This window comes from Nyctereutes procyonoides, unplaced genomic scaffold, assembly GCF_905146905.1.
Source record: "Nyctereutes procyonoides isolate TBG_1078 unplaced genomic scaffold, NYPRO_anot_genome, whole genome shotgun sequence".
NCBI lineage: Eukaryota > Metazoa > Chordata > Mammalia > Carnivora > Canidae > Nyctereutes > Nyctereutes procyonoides.
Window position 1 is genome coordinate 49021114 of NW_026575131.1, and position 12197 is coordinate 49033310.

The 12197-nt window shown below is 47.4% G+C and overlaps 1 protein-coding gene across 4 annotated transcripts in view; it reads left to right on the forward strand.

Annotated features, from left to right (window-relative positions):
• Positions 1-12197, forward strand: part of CACNA1A (calcium voltage-gated channel subunit alpha1 A) — a 215369-nt gene that overhangs the window by 106037 nt on the left and 97135 nt on the right. For all 4 annotated transcript variants that reach the window (XM_055344578.1, XM_055344577.1, XM_055344576.1 and 1 more), the window contains exons 7-8: positions 10072-10175; positions 11314-11429. In XM_055344578.1, coding sequence (XP_055200553.1) covers positions 10072-10175; positions 11314-11429 — 220 coding nt within the window. The remainder of the gene's footprint in view (positions 1-10071; positions 10176-11313; positions 11430-12197) is intronic.

Sequence of the window (12197 nt, forward strand, 5' to 3'; positions counted from 1 at the left end):
ACCAAGACGACCTCTTGGTTGTGGGGTTTGGGAATCTTTATTTTCCTGATACTTCTCTGTATTATCAGTTTTTCTACAGTGATACAATTTCCTTTTATCATCAGAAAAAAAATATTTAGACTTGTCTTGTTTTAGATTTAAGAGGAAAAAAGAGAGATTTGGGGTCATTATGACATGAGGAGATGAAGAGGGCAGGCAAGGGAATGAACATTTTCCCAATATGTTCACGGTGTGCTGGGTACTCTTATCTACATCACCTGTCCAGACAGAGTCCACACCAAAGGTTTGATTGACATGGCAATAATTAATGGCCATTTTTTATTGTTTTATTATTACATAAAGTAAGTGAAGAAAAAAACAAAATCTTCCTTACAGAAGAATTCCATCTGATATAGGAAGATACTCCCCTCCAGAAGTGGATGTGAGTCTCTCCACTCATGGAGGGTGGGCTGGACTTAGCAACTCACTTCCAAAGAGTAGTAGGGAAGGGGGAGATAGAATCATTTGACAGGGGAAACCTAGCAAACACTGCCCTAAGCAAGTGACCAAGGTCAACACCCCAGTGAATGTGTAACTGTGTGGATGTGATGGGCAGGGGGCCTCACTTCTGGTTTCCTTCCTCAAGTCTCATAACCCCTGTGTAATCATGAGCAAAACATCAGACGAACCCAGATTGGAGGGCATTCTGCAGGATACCTGACCAGTCCTTTCCCAGACTGCCAAGATCATGATAAACAAGGGAAGGCTGATAAACTATCACAGACCAGAGGAGCCAAAGGAGATATGACAACTAGATACAGCGTGGGGGCCTGGAACAGAAAGGGGACATTACTGGAGAAACTGATGAAATTCAAATAAAGTCAGGAGTTTGGTTTATAAATAGGGATGCCTATTCACCATTTTACAAATAGAGTCCGAGGTTGAGAGTGTGGCCTGAAGTTGGCAGCCAGGTTGTGGCGGGACCAGGTGCCCTGAACTGATCCCCAGGAAAGGGATTTGGCGAAAGGGAAGGAGAGAGAGAGGTGGGAAGGGGAGGAGAGAGGGAGAGCAGTTTGATTTTTCTTAAGATTTTACATTATTAGAGAGAGAGCGCACATGAGCTGGGGGAGGGGAAAGGTAGAGGGAGAAGCAGACCCCTCGCTGAGCAGGGAGCCCAACACGGGGCTCAATCCCAGGACCCGAGATCATGACCTGAGCCAAACTCAGCTGCTTAACCACCTAAGCCACCCAGATGCCCCAAGAGAGCAGTTTAATTTTTAAAGGAGTAATTTCTTAAAATTCTCTTTAAAGTCTGGGGCAGAAGAGCTAGATCGGGAAGAGAAAAACCTCCTTTAGAGACTTCAGAGATTCTTTTTTGATTGAGATACAAGTTTGAGTTGTACAGGATGATGTTTTGATGGGTGTATATCGCACAGTGATTGCCACCGTGTGAGTTTAGTTAACATCTGTCACCCGATAGAGTTACCCAAACTTGGGATTTTTCTCCTGGTGGTGGTGGTGGTGGTGGCATGGGGAAGCTCACTCAGGAGGGCTGTGCTGGGCCAAAGCAGCCTGGAGGCTGTGTGTGCGTGACGGGACCTGCACTCTCTTGGCTGATACCAAAGAGGGTAGGTGGAGAGGCTGAGGTCTTTAACCAGGACCCTTCATGAGCAACAGGGGAGTCCTGGCGGGACCAAGGCATCCTGAGTTAATTTTTGGCTGCTATGTGCTGAGTTTAGTGGGTGCCACACGTCTTCTTGCACTGTCGATCGCTCCATGAAACAACCTTGTGCGAGACACATTTTTAGCCCCCATCTTCCAGATGAGGAGACCAAGGCCTTAGAGCCAAGCGTGACAAAATCAGAATCGGAACCCAGCACCGGGAAGTAATCATGCCACCCCTTCCCCTCTGTTTGACTCTCCCCTTCTTCCCCTTCTCCCTCTCTGTCTTTATTTCCCTTATGCCATGTCTGTCTCTGTCTCCTCCTCTTCCCATCCTCTTCTCTTTCTCCCTCTCCCTCCCCACTTCTATCACTGTGTTTGTCCCCTTCAGTTAATGTCAATTAGCAAAGTGGCAAAACTGTGCTTGGTTGATGGTTATAAATGTGTGTCTCTTGACAAATGGTCACTCGTGGTTGAAACTGATCTTTGACCTCAACCCTTTTATATTCACTGATGCTCCTTTTGGCCGATATCAAAGCATTAAGACTTGGGGGGGGGGCGGTCCCTGGGTGGCTCAGCAGTTTGGTGCCTGCCTTCAGCCCAGGGCATGATCCTGGACACCCAGGATCGAGTCCCACATCATGCTCCCTGCATGGAGCCTGCTTCTCCCTCTGCCTGTGTCTCTGCCTCTCTATCTCTCTCTGTGTCTCTCATGAATAAATAAATAAAATCTTAAAAAAAAAGACTGGGGGGACTTTGGATCATGCATTCATTCAGCAAACATTTATTGAACGCCTCCTAAGTGCATGTGCTCTTCCAGGCACCCAGAATATGCAGTGAATGGAAGAGACAAAAATCCCTATTTGGGGGAGTTGACATTTTAGTGGAGGAAGCAGGTGATCATCAACATAATTAAGAAATTATTTATGTGTGTGTGTAAAGGGCAGATAGTATATTAAATATTTGAGGCTTGGCAGGCCATGCAGTCTCTGTCACAACTACTCAATCTGCTGTCGTAACACAAAAGCAACCACAGAGAAAATACATAAGGGAATGGGTATGGCTGTGTATCAATAAAACCATACATACAAACATAAGTGGCTAGGCCATGGACGATACTTTGAGGACTCCTGTGCAAGAGGGGAATGAGAGCTTAAGGAGAAAAGTTGAGCAATAGAGGGGTTGTGGGTTGTCAAAGTGAGAGATTGCAGTTCTTCTAAAAAGCCCTAAAGGAGGTGAAGGGGGGGTGCCATGCAACTGTGCTAGGAAAGAGAGACGGAGGCAGACAAGGCAGCCAGGGCAAAGGCCCTGGGGGAGGAACGTTTCTGGCATTTGTGAGGAGCAGCAAGGTGGCTCACGTGGCTGGTGGGGAGTGAGGACAAACAAGGGAGCGTAGGGCCAAAAGGAGGTGACAGGACCACATAAGAAGCTTCCTTACCATATAGGAAGCTATATAATCTATCATTCAAAGCAGGACAATTTGAGAGCAAGTACGGAAAGGAAGACTCAAAAAATAATTAACAGGCATTTTATGATCTACAATGGGAATAAACTGGGACATATGACCTTCCTCACAGCCACTATGGGACCTTGGTTCTTTCACAGTCAAACCCACACCATTTTTATCCAGTATGCTGGGGAATTGGGTGTTCTCCTGAGCTGAGTTTTTTTTTTTTTTAACATCCTCTATTTTTTTTCTGAATGAACCATGCTCAAAAAATTAGAGGAAAATAAACCGTAAAACAGAAGGCACTTAAGAATTTTACTGGGACTCAGCCATTAATTTGTTTGATGAGTATTTATTGAACGCTTGCTAAGTGCCAGGCACCACAACTAGGCACCAACAGTGCTGGGAGAATCAGCATCTCCTTTAAGGCTCTCATGGGCCAACCATTATAAATATAAAATACTATGTAAGTGCAGCAAAGAGGTGAAATACAGGGAAAAATCTCTCTGTTGCAAGCCAGAAGGATGGTTCTAACCCTAGCTGTGCCATCCACACCCTGTGCAAGTTGGCAAGTCATGTTGCTTTCCTCAGCCTATTTCCTCCATGCACTGGGTATGGAAATTGTGGGAATCAAGGGGTATTTTGTTGGCTCAAAACTGCTCTACTGAAGTGACAATGGTTGTCTTGCCTGCCTCTTCATTCCCAGGGAAACAGCCTGATCATTTGGACCTGAGATAGTCTCCTGTCCTTGGTATTATTTTTTTAAAGATTGATTTATTTATTGAGGAGGAGGAGCAGAGAGAAAGGGAGAGAGAGAATCTCAAGAAGACTTCCCATGGTGCGCAGAGCCCAGCGTAGGGCTCCATCTCAGGACCCTGAGATCATGACCTGAGCTGAAATCTAGAGTCAGATACTTAACCAACTGAGCCACACAAGTGTCCCTGTCCTTGATGTTATTTAAACAATTCACTCCCAGGGACCTCAGGATTATGTGCATGCGCTATGTCACCAATGCTTAGTAAGTACCTATTGTATGCCAGGTGCCGTTCTGGGCATTGGGGAGGTGACGTTTTAGGGAGCAAGGACAATACACAAATAAGCAAATGTATAAATTGACAAGATGATTCAGAAAACAAAGCATGCCGGGAAGAGAATGCATGTCTGACAGTGCTGGAGGAAGGGGCTAGTCCTTTGGGTTGGGAGGGCTGGAAAGGCTTCTTTGAGCAGGGCACAGTGGAGCTGAAGGCTGAGTGAAGAGGAGGAATCAACCACACTGAGATCGAGGGGACACTGGGCTCCAGGCAGAGACTCAGAGAACAGAAACAACTAGCACATTATAATCCTGAACTTTACCTTTTGGTGTACCAATTTCTCCATCAGACATAACCGGAGACATTCTTTTTCCCCACCTGCCTCATGAGATCCATAGAAGGATTAGAAAGTGAAATTTGAGAAAGACCTGAAGGAGGTGAAGGAGCAAATCAAGGAGATATCAGGGTGTACCAGCCAGGAAAACTATGTGATGCTGCAGTAACAAGCATCCCCCAAAGTCTCTGTGACATTAACAACAAACCTCTTTTCTTGCTCACACTACAAACCAGTGCAGATTGGCAGTGGGGGAGAAGTGGCTGTGCTCACCATAGTCACTTGGGATCCAGCTAATTGAGCAGCTAGGACATTGCCACTTGCTGTTCAAAGAGGCAAGAGAGCCCTAAGGGTCCCACATTGACAGTTAAGTGCTCTGGTCCAAAAGTGCAGCTGTCTCTACTCGCTTCTTACTGGCCAGCACTGATCATGTGGCCCTCAGCCAACCATGGGGGGCACCAGGATGGGGCCATCCCACCATATCACCAGAAATGTTTAGTGACAGCACTAATAAGAAATAGTGTTCCAAGCACTGGAACTCTTTGAGCCTTTGGAAAAAAGACAGGGCTTTCACGAGCATGTCCTTTTCAGTATTACTGATCATGACAGGTGAGCAAATTTCCATCCTCCTTCATTTCCCCAGACACAGACTTGTGCACACACAATCGCCCTTTACCTGAACAGCCAAAGGAGGTCAGACCCAGGAGGGGAGGTGTGAGCTCCCCACATTCTCTGCTATCAGAATAGCCATGGCAGCTCCAGCCATTCTTCTGGGGAAACATAGTTTCCATTTTGCTCCCAAGCAGACCCCAGGGGAAGCCCACCTCTTAATCAAAAACTGCACCCACCCCTCTGCCCGCTTCTCCTCCATGAGTTGGCTCCAGAACATGGAATTGAATGATTCAGGACAGACTGGAAGGAGAACAAGATCTCCCTCAGTCCCAGGGAGAAAAATAGACAAAGGGAGGTGGGGGAGGTAAGTGAGGATGTGGGCCATGTGGGGAACTTGGACCCACCTCTCATTTAGTCATTCTACAAACATTTATTGAGCACTGCTTTGCATGCCTGGCATTGTGCTAGGGAATATAGCAGTGAACAACAACAAAAAAGCACAGTGCCCTTGCTCCCTGTGGAACCGACCTTCCAGCTAGGGAGATGGACAGTGAGCAGGAGAAATAGGTAAAGTGTAGAGAGGGGGAAGTGCTAAGTGAAAAGATGGAGCAGGAAATGGGATTAGAAATGAAGGACCATCAAGGAAGACCTCCCAGGCATGCCTGGATGGCCCAGTGGTTGAGCATCTGTCTTTGGCTCAGATCCTGATCCCAGGGTCCTGGGATCAAGTCCCACATCAGGCTCCCTGTAGGGAGCCTACATTTCCCTCTGCCTATGTCTCTGCCTCTCTCTGTATCTCATGAATAAATAAATAAAATCTTTTTTTAAAAAAGAAAGGAAAACCTCCCAGGGAAGGTGGCATTTGAACAAAGACCTGAAGGAGAATAAAGGGGGAGCCGTGTAGGAATCTGGGGGAAAAGCCTTCTAGGCAGTGGGAGCAGCAAGGTCAAAGATCCTGAGGTGGGACTGTGCCTGATGCATCTGAGGAGCTGAAAGGAGCCCATGTGACTGGAGCATAGTTATCCAGGGGCAGAGTGACAGGGGCATTGGGGGGTGGGGTACCTCTGTCATTTAGTAGCTCAGGGACTATATTTGCTTTCTATGGCTGTCATCACATAGAAGCTAGAAGTCTGAGACTAAGATGTCAGCAGAGCTGTACTCCCTCTGAGTCTGAGTAGAATCCTTCCTCACCTCTTCCTGGCTTCTGCTGGTAGCTGTCCACCCTTGGCATTCCTTGGCTACCCTCCACCCTCTGCCTCCGTAGTCATGTGGCCATCCTCTCCCCTGTGTGTCCCTGTCTCCACCTGGTGTTTTCCTCTTTAAAAGGACACCAGTCATATTGTATGAAGGCCCTCCCCATCACAACCTCACCTTAACTTGATGGCAACTACAGGGACCCCATTTCCAAGTAAAGTCACATTCCTAGGTACTGGGGTTATGACTTCACAACATCTTTTGAGGGGGTCACAGTGCAACCCAGAACAGTCATTGAGCATGGAACCTTACCTCTCTTTACCCTCCCAGGAGGATGGGAAGGATTATATGGCACCTTTTGGGGTACGTAAGAGGATTAACTGAGCTAGGGAGGGTGAGTGCCTGGCACTGGGCATGTCTGGCATTATGCTAGGCAGCGTGTCATGGGTCAGAGTGTCCTAAGCCTGTTGGGGAGCTGGGGTGTGGGCAGAGTCTGAGATGGAAGGGCCTCTACTGTTTCTCCCTGTTCCATCCTGCCTCTCTCCCTGCACCCAGTGCTCTGTCCCCATCCCAAACCTGTTTCCCGAGATGGCCTAGACTTTTTCTTGTGTTGGCTGGTGCGGGCTTTCTCTCCCTGGACTATATTTAGCCTAAGAAATAGGCATGAGAATCCTCAGCTGCTGCAGCACTGGAAAAGAAAAGCACAAAGCCAGTCCTGCCTTCTGTCCAGCCCTGTTCTGCTGATTCCATTCTTTCTTCCAGAACCTTCTAGAAGCAGAGCATCAGAACCTTGGGTGTTTGTTGAAAGAACATGAACTAGGAGCCCTGACATGTTAATTGTCCCCAGAACCTGTGTCCAGGATTAAAGTTGACTTTGCTCATTTGCTTTGTTTTCCTTTTTTTTTTTTAATTGTGGAAAATTTACACAACATAAACTTTACCATCTTGACCATTTTTAAGTGTCCAGTTCTGTGGCATTAAGTACATTCTCGTTGCTGTGCAGCCATCTTCACCACCCATCTCCAGAACTCATTAGGTCTTACATGCTGAGACTCTGTCCCCACTGAACACTGACCCCCTGCCCCTCTCCTAGCCCCTGTGCCCACCATCTACTTCTTATCTTTGTGACTGACTCCTGTAAGGGACCTCACAGAAGTAGGGTCATAAAGCATTTGTCTTTTTTTTTTTTAAGAACTTATGTCTTTTTTGAAAGAGAGAATGCACAAGAGAGTACAAGTGGGGTGATGGCAGGCAGAGGGAGAGGAGCAGAGGAAGAGGGAGAGCAGGCTCCCCACTGAGCAGGGAGCCTGACACAGGGCACAATCCCAGGACCCTGAGGGGATTGACCTGAGCCAAAGACAGATGCGTACCAACTGAGCCACCCAGGTACTCCCAGTATTTGTCTTTTTATGACTGGCTTATTTCACTCAGTATAGAGTCCTCAAGAGTCATGCATGTTGTACCAGGAGTCACTTGCCTTCCGTCTTAAGGTAAAGTTGACCCCCCCCCAAAAAAATGTTTAAAAATTGAAGTAAAGGAGCTTGATGGATTTTCACAAACTGGACACACTCATGTGACCAGCACCCAGATCAGGAAACAACCTTCTCAGCCCTGGAAGCCCCCATGTGCCCCTTCCCCAAAGGGTACCCCATCAGGACTTCAATCATGATTGACTAGTTTGCCTGCTTTTGTATTTTGTATAAATGGAATCTCATGTATATGTTCTTTTCTGTCTGGTTCCCTTTGCTTGACACTAACTCTGTGAGGTTTTGGATGACAAGTGGCAGTCATTCATTACATGGTATTCCATTGATTTAACCTCTCTCAATGTTGAGGATTCAGTCGTTTCCAATTTAGGGCTATTACAGTGTATGCACCACTGTGAACCATCTTGTGTATACACAGGTTCCTGTTTCTGTAGGACAGCTATCCAGGACTCAGGAGTGGAATTTTTCTGGGTGGTAGTACAGGTATATGACTAATTTTAGTAGAAGTTCCCAAACCCTCTTCCAAGGGGTTGTACCATGTGTTAAGGATTGAACTGTGTCCTCCCATCCCCAAATCATACACATAAGTCCTAATGCCCAGTACCTGAAAAATGTAACCTTAATTGGAAATGGGATCATTGTGGAAAGTGAGGTCGTCACAGAGGGCCCTAACCCAATATGACTGACATCCTTAAAAGGGGAGAAGGAATTTGGACAGAGAAACAGACGTGCACACAACAGAATGTCATGAGAAGATGAAAGTGGAGACCAGGCTGATGCCTCTACAAGCCAAGGAACCTCCAAAGATTGTCAGTGAACCCTCAGACACCAGTGGAAAGGCATGGGACAGATTTCTGTCTCAGAGGCTCCAGAAGGAACCAACTGTGGACACTCTGATCATGAATCTCTGATCATGGCCTCCAAGAACTATGGAAACATTAAATTTGTGTTGTTCTAAGGCCCCATGTTGTGATTCTTTGTTATACCAGGTGCAGAACACTCATACACTGTGTTACTCCCCCACAGGCAGCATGTAGGTGTTCTAGCTCCTCCACAGACCCCCCAACACGTGTAGTATCAGTCTATCAGCATCATATGTGCTTCTAAAGGTGAGCTTTTAAAGCCACGCTGGGTGAGGGGGCTCACGTTCTGCAGATGCCCCAGAGCTGAGGAGCCACCATAAGGCTCCCTCTGCTCCATCTGCTGACTCCAGGGCTTCCCCAATGCAGAGGTGAAGTCCAGGGGATCTGGGCCCCCACTCCCTGGGTCCAATCCCATATTTGCCACCAACTGGCACTGTGACCTTGGACTAACACTTGTCTTTCTGGGCTTCAGTTTCTCCAGTTGTAAAAAGGGCATAAAGGGATAAAATAGGGTCATCAAGAGGATTAAATGAGTAAGGTAACATAGCTAATGTACGTAGAACATCTGGCACGAGTAAGTACTCCATAAGCACTCGTTTTTATATTTCTCTCTTTCTTTCTCTCTTTATTCTTGATTTTCATCCCCTCTTCTTACTTCTTTCCTGGCACAGAGTTCTGCTCTCCCAGAGGGGAATATTTGACTTGTGGACATCTCCCCTGCCCCTTGAAAACTGAGCTGGACGTTTCTGGATATCTTTTTTTTTTTTTTTTTTTTGGTTCATCTTGAGGCTGCAGAGTACAGAGGAGGGAGACATCTGAGGAAAAGGCTCACACCCCTGCCATCTGCCTTGGTGATTTAACCTGACAGTCAGACCCTACCTTCATGTACCTCCTCTAAGGGAGGAGTATGACTATGTTGGGGAGAAGGAAGGAACCAGGGGATCATTTCTACATTTTGTTTTTTTTAATTATTTATTTATTTATGATAGTCACAGAGAGAGAGAGAGAGAGAGAGAGAGAGAGAGAGGCAGAGACACAGGCAGAGGGAGAAGCAGGCTCCATGCACCGGGAGCCCGACGCGGGACCCGATCCCGGGTCTCCAGGATCGCACCCTGGGCCAAAGGCAGGCGCCAAACCACCGCGCCACCCAGGGATCCCTCATTTCTACATTTTGAATAGGCTTTTTTTCCCCTTCTTTTTGCCTGGAGTTTGGTCTGGAATATTCTCTTGAGTTTCATCCTGGTTCCTGGGTCCTGTAAGGGCTATATCGGTCCTTCTAATGGTACCTCTGAGGTTTCCCCCACTAATTGATCCTGTGTTTCATTTCCCTGTCTGGGCTCCCAGAGCTCTAGGACTCTATGGGACAAGGACGTTTGAGGGCAGAGCTCCCCCTTCTCCCACCTGTCAGATCATTCCTAAATCGCGTAAACACTCACCTGCTTTCCCTCCTCACCTCCTGCAGAGCAACGATGCCTCAGGGAACACTTGGAACTGGTTGTACTTCATCCCCCTCATCATCATTGGCTCCTTTTTTATGCTGAACCTCGTGCTGGGTGTGCTGTCAGGGTAAGTCTCTGCTACCCTCCCCATCCCACTCCCCTTCACCATCTTCTGACCATAAAGAGGCCATCAAACCTTTGTTTTTATTCTTCAGGCAGCGAATAGGCCTTCCTTTGTCTCGGGTTAGCCAGAAAGTTATTAGCAAATCAGGTACAGGTGCAGAAGTTGTGCACTGCTGAGAGCACCCAGTGCAAGGACTCATGGTGGACCTCAACTCATAACAACAGTGCACCCCTGGCATTGAGGAACCTCCACCCCGGGAAAGAGGAGCTTCTTTCCAATGCAGTTCTCTCATTCAAGTCTTTCCCAACCCACAGCCTATCACACAAGAACCTTGTATAGAGCTTTACTTTCTATAATTTACATTTTTTTAAAAAACTAAAAGATTGGGTTCCCCCTTCCCCTATTTTCCAAATATACTGTATATTTCAGTATACAATCAAACATGCATTTTTGTGGCACACATTATCCCTTACCCCCAAGATTGAGTATGGGTATGAAGGGCTTAATCATAAATAGGTTTTATTTTTCTTGTCACAAAAAGTCTGGGGACTGGAATAGTGAATCCACGGTGCCATCAGGGACCCCAGTTCCTTCTAGCTTTCTACTCTGATGACCTTACCAGGCAAAGGCTTTCAGTGGATGCCTCGTGGTTTTAAGATGGCTACCTCATGCTCACAAGGGAGCCACTGCACATCCCAAACACAAAGAGGAGGGAGGGAAACGGGAAGGGGAAGGGCATATACCAGGGAAAGGAGGCTGCTGCAGAAATCTTCAGCTTATGTCTCATTGGCCTAACTTAAAGAGGGATGAAAATCTCCTTCACTCAGGAGTGCAGAGAATTAGAATGGTCTACACAGCCAGCGGCAGTTGGCATGGCATGGTCTTGTGGCTTTACTTTTTTCCTCTAGCTGGGTGTAGCTGTTGGATAAGGTGGGAAATTGGCAGAAATACCCCCAACCTTTCTGGTGTTCTCATCTCCCAGGAGACCTGATTCCTTGTGTTAAAGTCCACTGCCTGCCCTCCAGGTATTTCTGGACACACACACACACACCCAGACACACACACACGCATGCACGCACGCATGCACACAGTCCCTAAAATGTCTACAACAGCCAGACCTGGCTCTTTCCTGCTTCTGCAGGGAGTTTGCCAAAGAAAGGGAGCGGGTGGAGAACCGGCGGGCTTTTCTGAAGCTCAGGCGGCAGCAGCAGATCGAACGAGAACTCAATGGGTACATGGAGTGGATCTCAAAAGCAGGTGAGGCCCTTTGGTCTTGAGACCTGGGAACCATGATCCCAGGCCTCGGAGCACACAGAGTCCTGCATGCAGCTTGTGGGTGGGTGAGGTGAGGGCTCTGATGGAGGGAGAAAGAGGACCTGGCCAGGTGGCCCTGCTTTGAAGCAGCAGGAATGTGGATCAGGGTAGGGAAACTTTTGGGGTGACACCAGGATAGGATGTCACACAATGGCTGAGGAACTTTGGTTTGCATCCCAGCCCTGCCACCTTCTAGCAGCGAAGCTCACTTCCCTGAGTTGTAGTTTCCTTGCTAAACGGAGATGATAGCATCTATCTTGCAGGGCTGCGGGTATGCAGTAAGATCACCCAAGCTAAGCCACTGAGAAAGAGCAATGCCCGACACACAGTAGGCACATGTTTATTGGTTCAGCCATTCAGCAGATGCTTATGGAGCACCCATTGTGTGTCATGCAATGTTATAGGCACTGAGGAGATGGCAGTGAACAAAAGACCAGATCCCCATCTCAGGGCTCCAATGTTCTAATAAGAGAGACAGGAAACAAGTACATATAATGTTTACATAACATTATGTAACATAAACAAGTACTCCCCAATGCTGAGAAGAAAAATGAAGCAGGGTCGGGAGTGGAAAGCAGTTGGAGGAGGTGGGGGTGGTCAGAGAGGGTCTCTCTAAGGAGGTGACATCAGAGCAGATCCAAGAAACCTTGTGGATATCTGGCTAAGGGGGCTCTGGAGCAGAGGGAATAGCAAGTGCAAAGGCCCTGAAGT